The following is a 23,257-nucleotide window of genomic DNA, read 5'->3' on the forward strand; positions in this document are numbered from 1 at the left end:
GGTGCAGCTTGAAGCAACTTTAAATGGATGTAATTAAACTAGTAGGAACCCTTTGGAGAACACAACTAGGCCATGGTTTCACACGCCTGTCTTCGAGTAGAAGCAGCTGTTGAAGAAACTGTTGAAACCTTTCTCTCCCCTCACCCCTTCAATCATGTCACTGAAAATGTGTGGTGTCCCAGCAAACTTGACCAGGGAGGAATTGATCTCTGTTTAAAAGCCAGGGTTTATTTATTTATTTTTGTCCTGGCTGGCTCAGTTTTAACCCATACTGGCTTCTAGATCAGCCTCACCAAGAGGGTGAGAAGGGACAGCCTGGCACAGAATTTGCTTAATCCTCTACGTCTGCCAAAGGAAGTGTATACAAAACCATGGTCTTATTTTGAATTAGCTAAATAGGTGCCTAGGTAATTCTAATTAACTCCAAAGAAAACTAGTTTAGAACAAAATAAGAACATCGATACAGCATTTTGCATGGAGAAGCTCATCATGTGATATTAAAGCTCCTTCAACTCTCAAAACAAAATGTCCATTAAGAAGTGAAAACAAGAAAGGTGTTGAATGTGTTCGCCTCCAACAACAAGCCCTCAGAGAGATTTTCAATGAAACTAACATGGTGAATTAAAAGCAAGGGATTTCTTGGTCACTAGGACAAAACCTCTCATCATTTTGCAAAAGAATAGGATGCTGCTCTGAAACCAGTCTCTTCCAGGCTCCAGAAACAACAAAAAGGATGTTTTCCTTTTAGTAAAAGCACGCTTTTGCTCAGGTTAGCAATGACTTGGCCACACTTGGAAGATCCTTTGGATTAAGGCAAGAAATTACTCTCTCTTCTGAAATACCACGGTACAGCCTATGGAAACACGTTTCCTGAGATTAAGTTCTTTGGGAATGGATATTTTCTAACAATTATCTCTACACAAATCCTCCTTGCACTAAAATCCCAGCAGTGCCAAGACAACCAGTTTCAACACAGGCGGAGCTGAGGATGACAGGACAGGCTGCCGCTGCCTTCACCTACCAGCTCCCACGAACCTGAAGAGAATTAAGCCCACGGAATCTCCATGCTGACCACTGTTAAAATCCTGCTTGCTCTCAGGGATCCTCATTTGAGTTGCCTGAGGTGAGGCTCCCTAATTAAGTTTTCCATTGCAATGCTGGCCCACACACTCACACCTCCCACCCCAGCGTTAAGGCGGCAGAAGGGTATAGGAGCAAAGTAGATTTGCAAGCTATACCCCCTTCCAAATAGCAGTGATTCCTCTGCTGGATCAGTTCCGTGAACTGACTCAATGCTCCGTTTCTCGAGCACTTGCATTGACAAACATAAAAGGCAACTTCTCCGAGCTGCCACTGAACTTCCAGCCACAGGTAGCAAAGAGTTTGTTTTTCACTGGAGGGTTTGGTACTGTCGGTGTTTTGCCCTAAGAGATGTCACGTCCATGTTGTCACTTGGTCTAACCCACTTCGACGCTGCTTTGATCGGGTCAACCAGAGCCATGGTCTACAGCCATCCACCTCCACAGCAGCTGGGGGGAACCCCGACTCAAAGGTACAGGAAGGTGCTTTCCCTTGTTCCTTACAGGGACGACCTGTGCCAGCCACTTCCAGTGCAAATGCATTCCGCTTTAGGACTCTGCTGCCCTGTCCCCCTGAGAAGATTTCATGCTCTGTAAATTTCCAAGTACTAAAATGACTTGGATTGCAAGACGCTGACCATTCCTCTCCCCTATCCCAGCATGTGAGCGACACAACAGGTCACCAGCCTCAGCTGCACCCTGCCTGGGCAGGCAAGAGATGCCAGGTACGGAAACACCAGCAGCCAGTCTCCTAAAATCTCCCAGCGCTGTCTTTCCTCTGTCTGGGCTCCAGGCTGCCGTATCATCCCCAGCACAGGTCAGAGAGCGCCTCGCAACGGCATCAAGCAAAGGCCCGACGAGCGGCAACATGCACCGTTGCCAGGGTTCAGATGATGGCACAAGCTCCCTGGGGGTGAACAGCAGCTTTGCCTTTCCCTGCTGCAAGAGCAGCAGCCATGGCACGAACGTCGCGAGGCCAAGGGCCAGCTCCAGATATCCCACCATGGGTCGTGTTGGTAGGAACTTGGTTCAGCTCAGCAGACAGAGCAATGTGTTCAGCTGGACTCCAGGGCCTTGGTGCACATGGTAAAACACTGCCCACTGGAGCTCCTGGCTGCTGTGTTAAGTGGGCCAGTGGCACAGAGGAAGGAAAGGGAGACTTCGCAGCCTTAGGAGATCAACAAAGAGAAAGCCCAAGACATCCATCTGCAGTGGGAGATGGGGAGGACAGGGCACCTTGCCTTTGCAAGGTGCTGCGCGGCTCCTGTGGGCAGGGGGCACTGCAGAAGGCCGGCAGGAACGCACTTTGACCCTGGAAACACACCCGCAGCAGACACCTTTGTAACATTCGTTCCCAGAGAGCAGTGAAATCTCAAAGACAGGCCTTTTTTTCCCTGGATGGCTACAAAATATAAAACTACATAGGCTGCTGGAAACTCAAGCAGGACTTGCAGCTCAGAGCGCATCGCCTGCGAGTCGGCTGCTTTGACGGGAGCTAAAGCAGCGAAATAAGGTGGCACATGCCCCTGCAGCTCTTTGGTGGGGCTCAGATGGGCCAGAAAAGAAATGTCCTGCATTGACAAGGATGGTGTCCTTCACTCGTGATCTTTAGTTCACTTTGGCAATCTTTGTTGCCACTAGTAACACAAGCAAGAAATTATATTTGTTTTTTATATGTGATTGTTGGGCATCCATTTGAGGTGCAGAGGTCCAGAGTAAGTGCCGATCCTGAGAGTTGCCTGAGGTGCCTTAGCAGGGATTCAGCTCTGAGCACTGCTTCAGAAAACCCCTTTGTAAGCACACTGTTTGCAAAAAAAATAATTTAAAAAATCATGACTGTCCTCTCACAGGACTCACAACAGGCATGAAACACAGCGAGGGAAAAATTTAAACTGACAAAAAATGAAACAGTTTATCTCACGTTATGTTACTGCTCACGCAGAGGTCGGGAGCTGTATAAGAACTAAGAACAACTAGTGTGTAACAAAATCCAGCACGGGCAGGCCAGGCCGGCGCTGCTGCGGCTCACGGGAGCTGTTGCCAGGCGCGGGTCCGGCCCGTGGCCCGTGCGGCAGCACCGAGCGCTGTTTGGGTTTCACACTGGCTGCACAGCAGCTCCGACTGCTGCGGAGCTGAGCCAGGCTTTGCCTACACACATTTGCTTAAGCTCATTTAAAGACACAGTAACACTGCAGGTAATTATAGATACTGAGCACGATGAACTGGAAATTTAGAAAAAAAAAAAAAAGGAACGAGAAAATCATCCCTGTTTAAAAAAAAAAAAGTTCGCTGCACATTCGGTAGTCCTTAACTACTAAGTCTCAGCTGCTGGACGGCTGGTGTCACTAAGCCCTCACTCACTCTGGACAACCAGGCTGTCCCCACTGTCACATATTGTTAAGAACTGAAAAAGAGAACCACTAAGGGTGGACAGCACTAAGAAATTTTGTATCTGAGAAGGTGCACATCGTTCAAAATACCGCAACCCAAGCGCAGCCTCCTGTCCTCAGAAGACAAGCTGGCACGCCACAGCCCAGGGATGCCAGGGCAGTTGCCTTCTGAAGGCCAAACCATGATGGAGTCTGGTCTCCAAAATCCTCCCAGAAACATCTCCAGATCCAGGTAACAAAGTGACAGAGCCAGTGCCCTCGACTGGTACCACGCAGCCTCCAGCACTGTGCTGGCACCAGGACTAGCTAAACCCAAAGGCTGGTGACAGCGATAAATAAGACAAGGTGGGGAAAGGGAAGGCTGATGCAGAGATGGCAAAAAAAAAGGTGCAGACAAGCTGCAAAGGGTGCGGGATGCTCCGGCTCTTCCCTCATGCTGAAAACCTCTAACTCCAGCAGCAGCCAGCGAGGATGAGGGTGCTGGAGAGTGAATGCTGTGGAAGGAGAAACTTGCTTCCTCTTTTTTAGCCTGGAAGACCTTTTCCCAGTGTTTTTCTGAGCTGGCTTCACCCGTGCTGGGATGAAGGTACTGATGCCACTCACCAAAGAGCCAGCAATGAACCTCGAGAGTACCAACACTCCAGCCAAGGAGTTTTGGTTTCCTCTCCAGCGAGAGCGGCAGGAAGTGCCTCCTCCTCCTGCCCGCTCCTGCCGCTGCCCGACCATCACTTCGGGCACAGGCTGGGGGCCCGGCCGTCCCCAGCGCACCCGCGCTGGGCTCGGGGGACCACGGCGCAAGAGCGGCACCGCCCCGGCCCGAACCCAGCCTGCCGCCCTGGGGCTACGAGCGCCGGGGGAGCTCCCCTGCCCCAGCCCCCTCCATGCGGTACGTTCCGCTCCCCGAGCTCCGGCCCCCGGCCCCAAGCCGCGGCCGGGAGCCCCGAGGGCAGGCAAGGGCCCCGGCCCCACCGGAACACACCGGCCCCCACGGCCGCTCCAGCGGCTTCGCCCCGGCGCCCCGCAGCCCCGCCGGGGGCCAAGCCCCGCGGCGCTGTCCCGCGCCGGCTCTCGCAGCCCAGGCGCCCGCCCCGACTCAACAGTTGCCCCCGGGGCCGCTCCCCAACGGAGCGCGGCGCCGCTAACGCTGCTCGTCCCGCAGCCCCGGTGGCCGTGGCCGGGCTCCCGCGCTGCCGCACCGGGCAGCCCCGAACACGGAGGTGACGGCGGCTGCCGCGCTGCCCCCGGGGAGGGCTCTTCCGCCATCGCCCGGCGCCCGGCCGACCGGCACCCGGAGCTGCTGCCGGCACGGCCGGCCCCGGGCACGGCTGCAGCCGGGACAGGCTAGGGCCACGCCGCCAAACTCCGCGAGCGCCCGGCGCCACTGTCCCGCCGCCGGCAGCCGCCGCCCCGGGAGCGCTGCGCTCCGGCGGCCGCCCCGCCCCGCCGCGGCGCCCCGGGACCCCCGTGCCGCCCCGGGAGCGGCAGGTGCCGCCGGTGCCGGTGCCGCCGCGCGAGGCAGGGCAGCGGCACGCCGCGCCGTCGTGGGGCAAGGAGCGGAGCCCACCACTGCCCGCCCGGTGCCCCCGGCCCAACGCTGTCAGTGCCCTCCGTCCCCGCCTGCGTCCCCGCCGCTGTCCCGCTGCAGGACGCTGCCCCCCACCCGCACCGCCGTCACCCCCGGGGGATGTCCCGGGACCGTTTCCATGGAGACCCCCGTCCGGTCGGGTGGGGGCTCGCACCGCCCGCTCCCGTCCGCCTCCCCTCCAGCGGTGGGTGCGGGGCCGCGCGGGCCCGGGGTGCCCGGGCAGCGGGGGCCGAGCGTCCGGCGCGGGGCGGCGTGGTGGAGGGGGGCGGGCACGCACCTGCTTCCCGAGCCGGGCGGGCGGCGGGGGGCAGCGGGCCGAGGCGGGCCCCTGCCCGAGGCGGCGGGACGGACACTGGGCGCTGCGAGCGGCGGTTCGGCGGCGGCGGCGGAGACACTGGCAGCGGCAGCCGGAGTGTGAGGGCGAGAGCGAGCCGCCGCCGCGGGGGCTGACGGGAGCTGTAGTCCGGCAGCCGCGGGCCGACCGGCCGCCGCGCCGCCCCGAGGACTGCGGCTCCCGGCGTGCCGTGCGGCCAGCCCTGCCCGCGCGGGGGGGCTGTGCGGAGCCAGCCGAGTCCGGAGAGGGAACGGGCGGGCGGGGAGGGAGGGGGCTCCGCGCCCGGCACAGCCCGCGGGAGGGGGCGCGGGGGGAGGCCGCTCCCGCCCGGGGAGGGAGGGGCCGCACGGCTCCGCGTTCCGCGGACGGTACCTCTGGGCGGCGCGGCACGGCACGGTGCGGCGCGGGGGGAGTCGTACACACACGCCCGACCCCGCGCCAGGGCACGGGCGCCCGCACCGGGGAGCGGCGCTCGCTCCGCACCGGGGGAGGAGGATGGAGGAGGAGGAGGCGGCGGGGGCGGGCGCTCGCTCCACGCCCGAGCAGCGGCTGGGCGCCCGGCGGCGAGAGCGCTGGACGGGCAGCGCCGGCAGCGAGCGCGGAGCCCGCAGCCCCCGGTGCCCCGCGCCGGGCGCGGCCGCAGCGGGTGTTCCCGGGCGCAGCCCCGCTGAGCCGGGCCGGGACGGCGGAACAGGCGCGGAGCTGCCTGTCTGGCCGAGGTGGGCGCGGGGCTACAGAACCCGGCGGCGGCACAGCGATGGCGCTGTGTGTCCCCCTGGGCCCCGCACCGCTCCGGGCAGGGGCGGCCCCGGGCGGGGGTCGAGGCGCCTCCCCCGCGCCATGTGTGGTACCGAGCGGCGCGGCACGGCGGTTTGAAGTTTCTCACCGGCCCTCGTCCGCAGCACTGGGGCCCGCAGGCCCCGCGGTCGCCGCACCCCCCGCAGTGCCCGGCCCCGCAACCGGCCTGCTCCGGCCCGGCCGCCTCGGGGGACCCGCCCCGCACCGCCCCAGCGACTGACAGCCGAGCCCGGGGCTGCGCCGCCCCCGGCCCCCGCACGGGCCTCGGGGACCGGCGGCCCCGCAGCGCCTTGGCACGGCCCCTCTGCCGGTCCCCGGCCCTTGCCTGTCCCCGGCCCCTGTCTGTCACCGGCCCTGCTCACGCCGCCCTGGGCCGTGCCCCGGCTGCCCGGCCCTGCCAGGGCAGGCACCGCCCCGTTGCCCTCTCCTCTGTCCCGCTGCCTGAAACGGGCAGCGCTGCCTGCGCTCTGTCTCTTCCCCGGCCCCTCGCTCCGGCCTTTCCTCGGCTCCGTCCCCCGACCCCGCAGCCGCATCCTCTCTCTCCGGCCCCTTGCGCACGGGCAGACCCGCCGCCTCCGCGACCTTTCGCTGCCGCCCGCCGGGGAGGCGGGGGGAGCGCGGGTTCCCCGCTCCTGCACAGCGCGGACGGAGCAGGGCTGGATCCTGCTCCCGGGCTCCGCGATGCGGGGCCTGCGGGAGGAGCGTGCAGCCCGGACCTGTCCCAGCGCTGCCGGGTGCTGGAGTGTCAGGCTGGGTTTGGACCGGGGTGGTGCTGCTCCCGCACCGCAGTACCCCGAGCCCATCGCGAGTGCCGGAGGGGCTGGCTGGGTCACCTCCACGTGCCCGTGGGAGTCCATGCTGCTCTAAACCCCTGCGGTGTTGTGCCGTTCGAGGGAGTGTGTCTGGCACCGGCCGCACTGCTCCAGTGGCCATTTTCTCCCCTGGATTTGGCTTGTCAGACAGCAAAGTTTCTTCTCAGCTCCATGTCCAGGGCCCTCCAAAGGAGTGGGCTTATCCCACAGGGCACAGGCGACTGTGCTGTCCCCCCAGCTGGCACCTGCACCCTGCTGTCACCTACTGCTGCCGGGAGCATCCTCCTCAGACTCAGCAACAAACCTTTCCTCTACTTGAGGCAGGGAAAATCATCTTAGAAAGGGATCAAGGTCTCTTTTTTTGGCCAAAAAGGCCACGATGGCTGCAGGCAGGAGATGGCACATGCCCCTTTGGAGACAGAGGCACACTCGGGGAGCGGTTCAGGGCGCGGGTCCGCAGGCAGGATGGTGCTGAGCGTGCGGGCTGGCAGGAGGTTTGGTAACTGCAGGCAGCGCTGCAAAAGGTGAAATGCAAGGGACTGGCAGCAAGAGGTGAAGGTGGAGAGCAAAGGCTAAGCTGAGGAAGGCTGGGAGGGAGGAAGCTTCCTGCAGAGGGGAATTAGTTTTTCCTCCATTATATTCATACCTTCTCCTACCTGTTGCCTCCAGACCGGCTGTGGACAGAGAAAATGCTCAAAAAAGTGTTTTGGAGGCTGAGTAGATGATTAGGAAGCTGGGCTGGCATAGCCTGCAACAAGCGCACGACCAGCCCCAGGCTTATAAGGAACTACCTTATTTGCATCCTAGTGCAATTAAAAACAGACGATTTGAGTAGTGGCCTCAACCCATCCCTGCAGGAATTGCACTCAGGGATGTATGGTCCCGGCCAGGACACGCTGCATCCCACAGTCATATCCTCTAACACCACTCTGCTCCTTCCTGGTTTAATTAGAACCTACTAATGCTTTGACATCTTCAGGATGGGATAATTTGCACCCAGGGGCTTCGAAGGGTGGTGCTGAAAAATTCTGTGGCTCTCGTGTTAGTGTTCCAGGGAAACAGGAAAGTCTGGGGAATAAGGAGCATCCCTCATTGGGGAGCGTGATTAATCGGACACCAGTCACGGACCAACTTGCAGAAAGGCCAACATGAATTATCTATCAATATGTCCTGCAAAAATATGATTGGGAACACCCACCAGAAATGTCTCAACAGATAAAATCCAGGCTGCCCGCATCTCAGGGACACAACCCCCGGAGCCTACCTGGGCACAGGCAGCGCGGGAGGGGGGGGGTCCTGGGCTGCTGGGGCTCCTGCTGAGCTCCATGGGTCTCATGTCACCCGAGTGCTCTCTAAGGGGCTGTGTGTCCTTTGCCGGCTGCGGTCACCGGAGCCATCAGGGCTCTAGCACTCGGCTCTGATCTGGCCTACAGCCAATGTTGCTGCACCTTTTGTTACTACTGCTTCATTTTGTTTCTTTTTTTCTTTTTTTTTTTTTTAATTATTATTATTTATTCTGCTCATTCCCTATGATTTTTTGGGGCAAGATCTGCACTACTCCTGTTTTCACAAGCCAGAAACAGAAACACATTGGCTAATGCACCCAGCCAAGCTGCAATACCGCTGGTACATGGCATGCTCCGCTCACTGCCAGGCTGCAGGTGGGCAGATCTCAAACCCTTCTCAGGACCATTTGGGTCTCTCTGCCTAACCCCAAGCAGCTCTCCACATCTCCAGCTGGGCTGGTGGGCCAGGAGGTGCAAATGGATCTTTCAAGTTCAGTGGGGCATCTCAGAGCCTTTTCCTCCTGTGGTGGCAGCTGGTGACAGTGAGGATGGCTTCGTAGCTCCTGGTGCCACCAGAGGAGTGATGGGGGTGATACCTCATGTTTGCTGTGATGCCACATCCACGGTGGACAGACAGATCACCTGATGTAACGCTGATGAGATGCATCAGCTCTGACTACAGATCTTGTATTCTCACTTTCCACAGGCCGGACCCACGCCAATGGCCAACACCTTTTGCACCATGTTTGAAGGTGCAGTTAAAGATGACAACTTTTTTGGAGCAGCTGACTTCTCTGCCTGCCCGCTCATGCCTGTGGGACGGAGAAGAGTGGGTAGGAAGGCCATGAGTCCTCCTGGGGCCAGGCTCCTGCATGCTTTTGTACTGCATGCCCTGTCTTCCCCCAGCTCCCCAAAGGGGCTTGCACCAGGGCCTAAGGAGGGATGTGTGATGGAGTCCCACCTCCTGCATGACAAACTGAATCTCTTTGTTATGAACTCAGAGGTTGAAATTTTGAACCCAGCCACTGGGGCTGAAACAGTGCTGCTTCTGTGTTGGGAAGGGGATTTCATGGCTTGAGGCTTTGGATTGATTCACTGTGGACCTTCCATGGACACCATGGGGAGCTCAGGGCTGGGGTCTTCCTTCCCACATTCTCCAAAGGGCTTTTTTGGGACTGGCCTCTGTGCTGGCTGGAGAAATGAGACATTGGCTCTGTGCTGCCTCTGCTGCCCTTCTCCACAGCATCCCCAGGCGAAGCTCTGGACTGGGGTGACACCACCAGTGAGTGAGAATTTGGGATCACAGGGGTAAGGCGGGAAGGAACCGGACTGTACCTGGGAGCTGAGGAAGAGCTGGCAGCTTGGGCAAGAGCAGGCAGGATAGAGTGAGAAGGATGCAATGGGTGAGCTGAGCTTGGGGTGGCTGAGGAACCCCAGAAAAGAGACAAGGAGCCCAGAGGGCTGGCAAGGGTACGTGCAGGGAGCCCTGGCTCCTCTCCAGCCCCTTCCAAGCCTCTTGCCCCAAGACAGTCACATCAGTTTCCTGGCTCCTTTATTGTCCGTCCTTCAGCCCCGACCCCCGAGATCCAGCTTTGGGAGCTGCTGAGGGCTCCTAATAGTAACCAGAGACAAAGAGCTGGTCTTTATAACACATGTTCCATTTGACAGCCTGTGCCTGGAGATGCTGAAAGCACTGCCAGCAGCCCCAGGGATGGGCAGGCTGCATGAGGGCCTATGGGCCCCCAGGAGCTGAAGGCTGGGATAGCCACTGATGCCCTGCCACAGTCACCCCCTGGCATCCTGTCGCAGCTCCCCACCGCTGAGCCACAGGGGTGAGGGCTGCCATGCTCTGCTCGGCGACGCAGGGAAGACCCGGCTACTGTTGCTCCTGAGCAGGGAAACCCCTGCGGAGGCTCAGGACTGGCCTTGGCTCAGGGCAGGATGTGGACAGACAGAGGAAGGTCAGGCGGGGAGCTGAGGTGGTGGAGTAGGGAGCACAGAGGGGGCTGAGGTGGGGAGAGAGGTGCAGGCTGAACCAGCCCCACGTGTCCTGCAGGCATGAGCATGTCCCAGCAGTGCTTCCATACTTTTGTATCGTTGTCTTTGCAGCCAGAGCTCACTTTTAATCAGGATTTCGCTGTGTGCAGAACGAATGGCTGTGACCTCTGCAGTAACTGTGTTTAAATGAAGGCTGCTTTTGTAGCATTGGCCAGGATATGCATAGCACACAGCCGCTTGCCATGAGGACATCTGTCCGAACAGCATCCACTCACCCCTCTCAAACCGTCCTCTTTGGGGGCCCTCATTTTCCCCCTGGAAGGTTTTTGATGCGGTGGGTCTGCTGGGACCTGGCCAGGGATGCCCCAGCTCTGGGGTGCTGGTGGTTTGGGGCTTAGGTACCTGGTTTCTCCAGGTGTGGGGTGCAGCACGGTACCCTGCCCTCTGACCCTGACATCCCTCCCTGGCCCTGACATCCCTCCCTGGCCCTGATGTGCCCAGCACAATGCTGTGGGAGTTGCAGGGTAGAAACTGGGACAAAGTCATTGGGGGCATATGGGGACTTTCTCCCTCTCCTCTCCAGGCAGTTGAGGACAGACAGGGATGTGTCACATTCGGGAGACCCAGAATGACATTACATCATGACCCAAGTGACCAGGTCCCCAACCCACATGGGTGACAAGGCCGGCAGCTGCTCCAGCCCCAGAGACTGTTTCAAGCCAGCAGTTGCTCACATCCCAGCACATGTCACCGAACTCAGGGTGAGAAACAGCTGGGTACCACCACATGCTGCCCTGGAAGCTGTGGACCCTGGCCACTCGTCTCTGTGGGAACAGCCCTACTGTGGGTGCAAAGGTCCCGGCTACAGCACCTCGGCAGAAATCTCTTGCTCAGGTTGTGCGTGTTGGATACAGCATCTCCATGGAAACCCTCCTGCTCAGGCTGTGCGGACTCAGGAGATGCCATCTCCACGGAAACGCGGCTGTGGCGGCTGTGCAGGCTGGGGATGCGCTGGCCGGGCACGGGGTGCCCACGGTGGGAGAGAGTTGGGGTGCTTGGGGTGCTCCTGGCTGTGGGGTGATGGAGGAGAGCTGGACCCACCTCTGAGATTGAAGGTGCTCCAGGAGAGCATGATATAGAGCTCATGCCACCCCTGTCGCTGGCACAGGGGCAGAAGCGACAGGGAAATTGCAGCAAGGACTCCCGTGCCTAAAATACTAACTCAGAATCTGTGTCTGCTACCCCATTCACTCCGTGCTGTGCCAAGCAGAGCCTCCTGCCTCCATCAGGTTTTGGGGGAGTTCAGCCCATCTCTCACCCCATGGCTAAGCCAGGCCTGTTCTGGGAAGGACCATTTCCTGGGCTGTGGGGGCCAGAGGTGTTCGGGGCCGTGGAATTCCACCCATCCCAGTGATCAAGGGTGCAGGTCACCCTGACAGCCATGAGGGCCCCGTGGTGGCTCCAGTGCTCACACTCACATCCCACGGCATGGGAATCCAGAGGGTCAAGATTTCACTCTCAGAAATAGCCCAGGCAAAATATTTTACAGGTTATTCATAGCCTGCTCTTACATTAAAAAAAAAACAAAGCAAAACAAACCAAACAACTTTTATTTGTTGATTTAAAATCTGCCTTTTCCTTTCATGCAGCTCCCGCTGGTCTCCCGTGATGGCAGGTGCAGGAGCCCGGCTGCACATGCAGCTCCCTGGTGGCTGGAGTGGCCCTTGGGCTCAAGCACCGGCTGTCCCCGACTGGGTTCCTGCCCTGGGGGGACTCAGGGGAAGACACCAGCGGTGGCTGTGCCGCTTCCTTGGCACGGCCCCCGCCCTGGGCACACCGCGCCAGAGGCACAGCCACGCCGCAGCACCGCGCGGCCCTGCCCGGCCACCCCCGCCGCGTCCTCTTCGTCGGCCCAGCGCCCGTGCGTGCCGGTCAGGCCGCGCTGCCCAGCCTGGGAGCCGCTGCCACCATTCATGGCCAGGATTAGCCACCGCTCCCTGCTGGCACCCGGAGCAGCTCAGCCGCCCTCACCGAGGCTCCCGGCTCTGTAAGCCTGGCTTTGACGTAGCCCAGAAAGTAGGCCAGTAAGAGCAAACTGCAGCTGCTGGCAGCTCTCTCAAGGGTGGCTGTGCAGGAAGGTGTGTATTCTCACACCGTGGCTCCCCAGGGGCTGCCTGTGGCAGGATCCAAACCCCCCTCTCTCCCCCTCCCTCCTTCAGCATGGAAGGAGCAGGCACATCTCCCTCTCTCTCTAATGTTTGAGGCAGACAGCTCCTTTTGTTTGGCCCCAGAGCCCCTGGCCAGGGCCATTAGGAGAAGGCAGTGCTGAGGGCGCCAGGGAGCCACTGGGCACCTGCGGCCAGCGTGGGGGATGTTTGGAGGCTTCAGGGGCACTCACAGCCGGTGTGGGGGTGCAGAGAAGCTTCTGGAATGCCCGCAGTCAGGTCTGATCAGCCAATAAAAAACGGGACTCTTGTCGAGACTGGGCCCATTGTCGCGGGTCTCTCAGAGCACGAGCGAGATGCTGCTGAGAGCCCCCCTCCCTGGGATGGAGACTCCGCTCGCCTCGCCGCCACCGGTGTGAGGAAAACTGCTCACAGGATTGCGAGTGTATTTATATTTTCCATGCACACATGCACGTGAAACTTTCCGTGCTCAATACGAGCACGTGTATAAATTATTTCCTCGCACAACTGTGAGTGTATTTTTCTCCCGCGCTTCCACATAAGCACGTGTAATATTCCATGCACATTTGCATGTGTAAATAAATTAACTCTCACAGTATTGCGAGTGTATTATAAATATACCCTCGCGGAATCGCGGGTGTACACTTTCCGTACTCACTACGAGCACGTGCATCCCTTTAAAAATAATCCCGCACCATGTTCAGGCAAGTGTGTGCTCCTCCGGGACTCAGGGACGGTTCCGGCATTGTTTTGGGTGAAGCCATGTGCATGCACTCTGTGGACCACCTGCTGTATTAGTTGCTGCCCCTTAATAATTTTCCTCAACTGATATCCGAACCTGTATTTTAGTCACTTTTGGAGCGCTAAAACCCTGTTTCTCACTGGTTTAATGAAAGTTGTTTTGGACCATGTTGTCCCTTGAACTAGCCTGGGGGTGCCTCCGTGACACTGCCGTTGCTGAGGAGGCAGCCAGCAAGGAGCGGGGTTTTCTCCCGGCACCAGAGCTCCCGGTACCCACTGACTCACACCCCATGTGGCAGCCGGAGACCAGCGCTGCCGCCACACCGGGATGGGAGCCAGGCTAGAGCAGGGCACGGGAAGGGCAAGGATCAGAATGGGGAGGTCCCCACGGGGAGCGTCTGCTCCATGCCAGGGTCCTGTGGGGCTCCCTGGCCCATTTCTGCCCCGCCTGCAAGCAAAAATCCCCTGCAAGGAGCTCCCCAAGCCACAGATCCTCTCCCCACTTCTCCCTGCTGCCCCGGGAGCTGCCAGCAGACGTACCCAGCGCCCTGCTTTCCTGCACCAGTTTGCAGACCTGCAACTACTTTTTCATTCAAAACAAACCCCCAAGCACTGATATTCTTCGGCCCAGCAAATTTATTTCTGCAGGGAAGTCAGAGGGACAACCATTGCCCTTGATGCAGGAGCACAGCAGCTCTGGAGGAGCCTGTGCCGGAGTGGGCAAGCTGGACCGGCAGCCTGGAGGGGCCAGCACAGCAGCACCAGTGGCTCTGCTGCATCTCAGCCTTCCTCCAACTCACCCCCAACAGCTCATGCTGATGCTTTCTGGGTTTATTTTTGAAGGATCTCAGATACTGGAAGCCCGAGTTCTAGCCCAGTCCAACCCAATGCTGCCCTTCCTTGCAAGATGAGGCACATCCAGCTTTCTGGCTTGAAGCTGACCCCTCTCAACAATGGCTGAGCATCAGCCACACTCACGCTGCAGGACCCACCAGCCAAATTCATTGTGAGGCAGCCTCTGGACTTGGCTGCATGTCAGTGGGTTCTGCTTACTGCTTCAGGTGGTCTCAGCTACAAACCTGCCTGTTTCACCAAGGCCTGAGCTGGTTTCAGACCCAGTGGCCTCCATCCTTTGCAGGGTCAGCACCCGGGCAGGCCCTGTGCTGGTGCCCCATCGCCCCAGCCCCGGCAGGACACTCGCTCCCGCTCTGGGGAACCTGAGGAGGTCGCAGCCCAGCCTGGGCCAGGACCAGCCCCCAGCGGGCTGCACGGCCCCTCCTCGGGGCTGCAGGGGACACCACACACAGCAGTGGGCACAGCGTCCAGCAGCAGACGGCCCTTTGCCGTGAGTCAAATGTGGGGACAGAGGACAGAGAGGTGCATGGGGCCCCCTGTCCTTGCAGAGTCAAACAGTGGGACACCGCTCTGAAAACCTTGGTCCAGGCCTGAAGCCAGCTCTGATCTGACTAGTACTGGACCTTCAGGCCTCTCAAGACCCTTTCCAGCCCAGGTATTCTGAGCAACCCAGGGCTGGGAGCTGGGGGAGGTGGCCCAGGTACTGGTGCATCCCATCATGCCCAGCCGGCACCATCTGGGACTGGGCAGGAGGCAGACAGAGCCCTGGGTCGGAGCAGATGAGGAAGGGCCCCTACGAAGAGGGACAGGCACAGTGGTCCCACAGGGATCTGGCTGGCCCCAAAAACTGGAGCTGCAGGGGAGCCTGGGCTGACTGTGAACAGATGGAGGGGCAGGCAGAGGGACTGCACACACCCCAACCGGGGCACTGCCCTCCCCCAGCTGCAGGGCACTTTTACTAAAACAAACAAGAAATCCACCCTATGCCCTGTGACAGCCCCGGGATCCAGGGGCGAAGGTTTCCGTGGCTGTGGGGAAGGCAGGGCAGAGGGAAGCTGGTCGCAGAGCTGGGGTACCAGCCCAGCAAGGGGCTCTCCAGCATCATGGCACAGAAATGCTCTCAGCTTCCTTTTTTTTTTGTCAGCCCGGGCTAAATTCATGCAATGCAACCACGAACCTGTCTGCAGACAAGCGCTGTCAGGGTGCTGTGCAGGGCCAGCGACACTCAGACCAGGTCCCTGACAAGGTCACGGTGCAGGCAGAGCTGGCGCCCACAGCAACCCCTACCTTCCCCCCCGCCCCGGGAAGAGTGTCAGAGCTGGCGCCCTGTGTGGTTTTGGGGTGGGGATCAGGGAATTGCAGGGCACTGCCCCTCAGTGCTGTGGGTGCCTGTGCCCCAGCCCCGCAGGGCAACCCCCCCTGCCCTGGTACACCCCAGCTCCGGGGGAGAAGGGCAACCATGTCGGCTCTGGCTGCTCCCTGGGGCCGGCTGCGGTGCCAACAGCGGAGGAGGTGTCTCTGGTGAGAGACGCATTTCCTGGCAACAGCAGCAGCTCCAGCTCCTTCGCTCGGGCTGGGCAGTGTTCCTCAGGCTGGGCTGAGCACAGCACATGGGGGAAGAGAGGCCTACGGACTTCCCACCCCCTGCCATGTCACCATAAGCCTCCAGCCTTCCACCAGTGCTGGGCACACCGAGCACCAGGCTGTCACCTCGGAGGGATGGGTGGGCAGGGAGGCTGGGCGCAAGAGCAGAAGAGGCAGAGGTGGGCAGGAACAGGGCAGGGTGGCTGCACCGGGGGCAGCACCAGCTCCCAGCATGTGCAGCACCGCACAGACCCATTTTCAAACTAATCGGGTTTATTAGAGCTGAGCAGAAACTATCCTGGAACTGCAAGTGGACCTGAGGAGCAGTGCCCCACTGCCAGTAGCGTGAGAAAGCCCCTTTAGCCACGATTTAAAAATATATATGTTACTCTATTAAAAAATGGAGGTATGAAAGACCAAAATCACAGGGCAGGTGAAACCCAGCCCTGCCAGAGCACTGGTGGCTGCTGCACAGCTCTCACCCCTCCCTCCCAGACCTGACCAGCTTGTTCACATTACACCAGGCCAAGCCCCACAGCCCCCGTGGGGCTGAGAACAGGCAGGAGGGCACCAGCTGTGCCATACCCAGGGCAGCCATGCAGACGGCACAGACAAGGCAGCCCAGAAGTTTTATTGCGGGGGAAGCAGTAGAAGGTACTGGACAGAAGCCAGAGTCTCCCCCAGTTCCTCTGCTGGCTCCAGTCCGAGCATCAGAGCCACAGGGGCACAGAGCTATCGCGCTCTCCCACGTGGGTGGCGCAACGGCTGCTCTTGCCCCTCGGGCACAATTTCTAGTGCTGGCTTAGCTCCATTGCCAGCTGTGGTGGCCGTGGTGGGGACATCCTCGGCAGAGATGGGCTGGATTATGTGGCCTGCTCGGGTAATGACGCGGGGTGCAGTCAGCTTCTGGAAGGCACGCTGTGTGTTCCACGTGGGGCCCAGGGGTGTCTGGATGCTCTGCTCAAACTGCTGGTGCCTCTCAAAGGGGAAGGGCAGCTCACTGACCTGCAGCGAAGCAGTGCAGTTGGGTAACTCCCCAGCAATCCAGGGCTGCTTTCATCCCAAACTACTGCTGACTCCCACTTGTCCAGGACCCACTCACACTCCACTTCCAGTCCCTGCTCCACCAACTGCCTTGCTCCATCCCCTCCTTTAGCAGACCCCAGGAGGGCTGGCACTGCAGCAGCAGCCCTTTAGGGAGCAGTCCAGAAAACTCCTCCTCCCTCCATCACCCTGCTGGCCTCCGGGCTGTCAAAGCTAGAAACGATGTGGCTGGCCAGGATGACAGGCAGGGATTCAGGATGTTTTGGGAACTGGTCACAGGAAGGCTCTGGGGCAGCCTGGGTGCTGGAGCACTTGCTGCCGCTGCTCACAGAGGCCGAGTATCACCTACCTGATGTGCTGCTGCGTGGATGTTGCGCTTCTCGCTCATGATGACATGGGGCAAGTGCTGGTCCTTCCTGGGAGGTGCCGGAGGTGGCTTGAGCAGGAACCTGCCAGGCAAGCCAAGATGTCAGAGCCTGGTGCCGGGCTGAGGCACGTTGCTGCAGCTCTTCTAGACCTACCGTTTTATTTTCTTGGTGCTGGGCTTCAGTCCTGTGCCTCCCCACTCGCCCCAGCCTGGCAGCACCAAGTTCACCGGCTGCGGCTTCGTGGCCTGCTCTGCCTTGCGCTTCTCCCGGCGAAAGTCACCCACGACATCATCCCCAGCAAAAGCCTCTGTGATGACACCTCTTTGGTCAATGCCACCCTCCTGTAGAGAAAAGAGTCAGTCCTCTGCAGTGAGCAGCACCCTGGGACCGAGTGGGAAGCCTGTCCTGCTCACCTCCTCCTCTACGACCATGGGCAGGCTGGAGCACTGAACCTCCTGAGGCTTCCCAGCCAGCACAGCCTGCAGGCTGATGATCTTCTTCTTGGCTGGTGGTTTCTTGGCACACTCGTTCCCAGTTCTGCCTTTCTCCTGCTGCTGTACTTGCTTCTTCACTCTTGTGGCCATTGGCTTCTCCATTCCCGCAGCCATTGGCTTCTCCTGCTCTTCCACATGCTCCTCGGAGGCCAAAGCGTCAACATCCTCCATCGACTGCACCCGGCGCAGCTGCTCTGACAGCAGGATGTCCTCCTGGGCCTGGGGAGGCTGCTTGAGCCCCACGCTTGCCTGCTCCTCCTCAGCACAGATCGGGTGGATGGGGCTGTCCCCTGGCAATTCAGAAACTGTCTCCGTCTCATCAGCACCTATGCATTGAGGCAACAGGTGAGAAACAGCCACCCACGAGCAGGGAGGGAGAGAGCAAGACGGCTGTGTGACACTGGGCAGGAATCAGGCCCACAACTCCCTTTCCTCTGCCCAACCTGCAGCACACCAGACCCGCGCTGCCTGGGGCTGCAAGCTCCTCACCTGGTCCCTTGGGGCTCCCTGCCCGCTGTTGACGCACATTCCGTTTCTGCGCAAAGTCTTGTAGCAGAGCTTCCTCCTCCGACATCTCCTCCTCCTCCATCTCCTCCTTGCTCTCCGCAGCATCAGGCACTGCATTGTCTCCAAGACCCTCCTGCACCTCAGGCTCCTTGACTGGGCCACTGGGTTTGCCCAGCATCCAGGGATTTGCTCCCCTGGCATCCGCAGGGATGGTCACTGACGTGAGGTCCTCCTCAGGCACATCACCTGGCTCATCCTCAGGCAGCTTCACCTGCACCTTCTGCATCAACTCTTTGCTCTTGGCCAGCTGCTCCTGCATGGCCTTGCGGGCCTGGAAGAGGATTGAGATGTTTCTAACACAGGTCAGAAATAACACACTCACTCTCATTGTCCCACCTCAGCTGTATCCCCCTTCCCCAACCTGTATTAGAGACCTTATTGTGGTATTTCAATATATAAAAGCTGTTTCTAAGAAAGACAGATAGAGAATTTTTACCAAGGCCTATAGTGACAGGATAAGGGGCAAGAGTTTTAAACTGAATGAGGGTAGGTTTAGGTTGAACACAGCAAGAAATGTTGCACAATGAGGGTGGTGAGACACTGGAACAGCCTGCCCAGAGAAGCTGTGGATGCCCCATTCCTGGAAGTGTTCAAGGTCAGTTTGGACAGGGCTTGGGGAAACTTCATCTAGTGAAAGATGTCCCTGCCCAAGGCAGGGGAGTTGGACTAGATGGTCTTCAAAGGGCCCTCCCAACCCAAATCCTTCTGCCATTCTGTGTTCTCACCTCCAGGTCATACTTAGCCATAATGGCCTTGGAGCGGGCCCATTTTCCCTTGTTCTGGTGCTTAAGACTCATCCGCTCCTGGAGGCAAGAGGAAGAGAGAAGCATCAGAAAAAGCACTCCCATGAGCCGGGACTTCCCAAGGTGTCTGGGAGAAGCAGCACCTGCATCCTGAGCTGCTCCAGCTCCTCCAGCCTTGCCAAGGCAGCCTCAGGGTCCGACTTATGCAGCAGTTCAAACTCCTTTAAGGCCTTGCGTCTCTTGCTTTTCTTCAGCACGCGATGGTACCTGCAGCACAAGGGCAGAGGGCCAGGGAATGAGACTTCAGGATGCTGGGGAGGCCTTTGGGAACACAGTGCTGTTTTGGGCAGGTGGCAGCCTGTCCAAATGCATTGTAGATCCCAGGAAGGAAGGGCCCGCTCCACCCTCCTCCATCTTTGGCCATACCCACACACTGGACAGGGCGGGCTCCAGCACCAAAGCCAGGACCGAGCCCTCACCCCTCGCTCCGAGGCCAGCAGTGGCAGAGCCTTACTTCTTGCTCTTGATCTTCTTCTCTCGCCGAGCCTTGGCTTCATAGTAGGACTGCACGACCCGAGCCTTCTGCAGCTCTGCCCGCCGCTGCCGGGCCTGCCAGGGAGCACAGAGTGAGGGCAAACACTGAGGAAGAGGCCTCCAGAGCCAGAGCACGGCCCAGGGAGGGAAGCACCCACCTCCTCCAAGCTCATTGCCTGCAGTGAGGCTGTCTCGTCTGGCGTCAGGAGTGGGTCTGTGACAGGCTGCTGTGTCTTGTGGAGCAGTCCAAAGATCTCCTGCTCCAGGGGAGTTCGGGCCTGTTGGGACAGAACAGACACAGCAAGATCACGATGAGAAAAGAAGAACTGCAAGAGCCAATGCTCCCACAGACATCACCATCCTTACTGATGCCCCTAGCAGGTCCCCAGATGAGCGTGTCCCCCTCCTCCTGGGGGTCAGTGCACAGCCCTGTAGGGCTGCCCAGGCACCCTGCCAGCCACAGCACCACAATTTCTCCCAGGGGAAGGAAACAGGCTTGCAGGCAACAAGCAGTGCTGACCGGGCAGCATCGGGCAAGAAGCAAACAGCAGAAGTACCAGGCCACATGACACCACGTCCCACTGAAACGGAAAGGGACCTTTGTGCAGGTGACCGTGTGCGCTTGGTAGCTCGGAGACCTCGCAGGAATGGCAGCCAGCGGCACACCTCCCATGAGAACTCACATTCAAAACCAAAAGCATCCTTCTTTCATAACAAAGATTTACAGATATGCAGACTTTGGCAAATCAAAACCCCCTCTGCCTCAGCACAAGTGGCCAAAGGCTGCCAAGGACTCAGTCCGGGACAGGGAAACAGCAGAGTCAGCCCACAGGTCCAGGGCTGAACAGCTAAAAAGAGAAGAAGGGACAGAGCAGGCTCCAAACCCTCTGCTCATGCTTTAGTCGGCCTTTCCCCAAGAGCATTTACACATCTGCTATGTGTGAGGAATGCAGAAAACTTCCCTTTTAGTATTGCTAAGCTCAGTGTGTCCAGAGCCTCGGCTAGAGGCAGGGCCTTCCTCATACCTTTCTCAGTCCTCCCAATGCAGCCAGAAGATATTGAGCTGTCCCAGACAACCTCTGGGAGCTGTGTGACATGTGGCAGCACCCACCTTCCATGCTGAAACCACTTGTTCCAGGGGGACGACTGTAGCGATCTCCTGCTTCAGAGGGAACACCAGCTGCTCTGCCCGTCGGTTCTGCAAAACTACCTGCTGCCATTTGCCCACGTCTTTAGAGGTCCGGACATAGGCAGCTTCCCTCACGACCTGCAGGCAGGGGTGAGAAGGGAAAAGGATTAGTAGCGAAAGGCTGACGTAAAGAACAAAATCCAGCCCACATCAGAAGGGAGCAGAGGAGCACACAGCAACTAAACCCTCCTGCCTCCTAAGGCCAGAACTCTCTGCTGCCTGCACAGGCCCACTCACCCGCTTTGCCTCCTCTTTGCTGAGGGGAAGCTCCACTGCCTTTTTCTGCTTCACTCTGGTCAGCTCTTTCTTCACGCTGCTCAGGGTGGATTTGGGACGGATGGGCTCCAGGAGCTCGGACAGAACCAGCTTCTCCCCAGTACCTGCACAAGGTCCCACACGTCAACACAGGCACAGCATTGCCAAGTCAAGGAGTTGCAGCTGCATTCAGCCCAAAGATTCAGGGCAGACACACTGAATGCCAAGCTGCCAGCTGTGGGCGGGCAGTGCTGCCCCAGTCAGACAGCAGAAGCTCTGCTCAGCCCCCTAGAGATCTCACCTTTGCAGCTGACATTGAACTCAGACACCTGCACACTTGCCTCTGTGCGCTCTGCCAGCTTCCGCCTGCAAGAAAAGAAAATAAATGCAAAGACTCCTCCTGGGCCCCCTCACGTGCTTCTTCTCCAATCTACTGCTAGAGCAGAAGCGCTGGTGGCAGCGGGAAAGGGAACCAAGCGCTTTCCCACCCGACCCTCTCCATGCACTCCTGTGTGGCCTTGCAAGGGCAGAGCGGAGGAAACGCAGCGTCACTGCTTCAGGAATCATGGAATGTCAGGGGTTGAAGGGACCCGGAAAGCTCATCCAGTGCAATCCCCCCATGGAGCAGGAACACCCAGCTGAGGTTCCACAGGAAGGTGTCCAGGCGGGTTTGAATGTCTGCAGAGAAGGAGACTCCACAACCTCCCTGGGCAGCCTGGGCCAGGCTCTGACACCCTCACCAGGAACAAGTTTCTTCTCAAATTTAAATGGAACCTCCTGTGTCCCAGTTTGTACCCACTGCCCCTTGTCCTGTCACTGGTTGTCACCGAGAAGAGCCTGGCTCCATCCTCCTGACACTGCCCCTTTCCATATTGATCCCCATGAATGAGTCCCCCCTCAGTCTCCTCTTCTCCAGCTCCAGAGCCCCAGCTCCCTCAGCCTTTCCTCACACGGGAGATGCTCCACTCCCTTCAGCATCTTGGTGGCTGCGCTGGACTCTCTCCAGCAGTTCCCTGTCCTTCTGGAACTGAGGGGCCACAACTGGACACAATATTCCAGGTGTGGTCTCCACAGGGCAGAGTAGAAAGGCAGGAGAACCTCTCTCGGTCGTGCCTCAGGGTTGAGCCACAGGAGCCCCTCAAACACCCCCCACTCACCGCTTCCGTCCGGAGAGGTCACTGACCGCCTGCAGGAGCTGCTGGTGCCGCTTCTCGCCGTCCTCCTGCCCCTGCACACGGGGACACGGTTACAGACGCCGGTCCAGCCCGAGCCGGCGAGGAAAACGGGACAGCCCCGGCCGGAGCTACCGGGAGCGGCGTCTGCTCCCCGGTGTCCCCCCGCCCCGCCCCGCCCGGCCAGCGGCGACCCCGGCCGGGCCAGATCGCTCTGCAGTGCGGCCGCCCCGGGGCGCACGGGACGGGGGAGCGCCCGGAGCTCCGAATGCGGCGGCAGCGGCTGCCAGGGGAGGGCGGCCTCGCCCCGTTCAGCCCGTCCTCGCCCAGCTCACCTCATCCTCGCCGTCGCTGCCGCTCACGGCCGCCTCCACCCCCAGCCAGTCCTCCGCCATCGCGCCCCACGCCGGGCGAGCCGGAAAGCGCCGCGCCAATCCAGCGCGACCTTGCCGCAGAGCGCACCACTTCCGCCCAGACTGCCGCCGCCAGCCGCTGCGCTTCCGCCCTCCCTGCCTGACGTCACGGTTGCCGTGGCAGCGGGGCCTGGCGGACAGAGGGGCCCGGGCCCCGGCACGGGCTCGCAGCGCGGACCGAACTTTCTGAGCCAGCGGCCCCGCACAGCTCCGCCCCGGGTCGCCGGGGAGCTTGGCCGGCCGCAGTGGCGGCAGGCGTGCCCGCGAGAGGCGCGGGTGTCACCGGTGTCACCGGTGTCACCCAAAGACTAGCGCGCCGCAGAGCTTCTCCGTCCTCCCCGTCCTCGTCCTCCGCTGCCTGCGAGTGACGCTCCCGCACGGGGCGCCAAGGGCGGGCTGCGTGGCCGGGACTGCCGCAGTGAGCGATAACAGCCCAGTCCTCGGGCCCTCCCGGTCTCCATGGCAACCGCCGCGGGACAAGTTCCTCGTTTTCCCCCCGGACCTGAAGCGCCCGGGGGAGCTCGGGCGGGGGCTGCACCGCGGGGTCTGTGGCAGGAGCCCCTGGAGCGGCGCCGGGACAATCCCGTTGGGGTTCATCCCGAGCCCCGCTGCCTGTCCCGACCCGACCCCCGGAGCCACCGCCCCGTTTGGCCCCCGCCCCGGCGCTGCACCCCCGGCCACGTGCCGGGCCCTGGGCCGGCCCCGCCCCCCCCGCCGCTCCCTGTCCGCACCGGGGCGGGCGGAGACCCTTCGCGGAGTGACGTCGCGGACTCCCAATGAGAAAGCGGCGGGCGCGGAGCGACCAATGATGGAGCTGGCCCCGCCCCCGC

At 59.9% G+C, this 23,257-nt stretch overlaps 2 protein-coding genes across 2 annotated transcripts in view; both read right to left on the reverse strand.

Annotated features, from left to right (window-relative positions):
* BCORL1 (BCL6 corepressor like 1) overlaps positions 1–5,450 on the reverse strand; it is a 28,643-nt gene extending 23,193 nt beyond the window's left edge. Inside the window, exon 1 of the mRNA XM_065846863.2 lies at positions 5,332–5,450. The gene's annotated coding sequence lies outside the window, so the exon portion shown is untranslated. The remainder of the gene's footprint in view (positions 1–5,331) is intronic.
* A 10,808-nt stretch (positions 5,451–16,258) lies between these two features.
* UTP14A (UTP14A small subunit processome component) lies at positions 16,259–22,619 on the reverse strand. Its single transcript, XM_065846883.2, has 14 exons — positions 22,350–22,619; positions 22,000–22,070; positions 21,144–21,208; positions 20,825–20,967; positions 20,510–20,665; positions 19,557–19,676; positions 19,379–19,473; positions 19,008–19,131; positions 18,847–18,924; positions 18,044–18,392; positions 17,474–17,880; positions 17,214–17,401; positions 17,042–17,141; positions 16,259–16,653 (listed from the first exon to the last, which is right to left on the reverse strand). Exons 1-14 carry the CDS (start codon positions 22,407–22,409, stop codon positions 16,381–16,383), a joined length of 2,229 nt encoding a protein of 742 aa, XP_065702955.1. The 5' UTR covers positions 22,410–22,619; the 3' UTR covers positions 16,259–16,380.
* Between the last annotated feature and the right edge of the window lie 638 nt (positions 22,620–23,257).

This window comes from Patagioenas fasciata, chromosome 11 (genome assembly GCF_037038585.1).
Source record: "Patagioenas fasciata isolate bPatFas1 chromosome 11, bPatFas1.hap1, whole genome shotgun sequence".
Lineage (NCBI taxonomy): Eukaryota > Metazoa > Chordata > Aves > Columbiformes > Columbidae > Patagioenas > Patagioenas fasciata.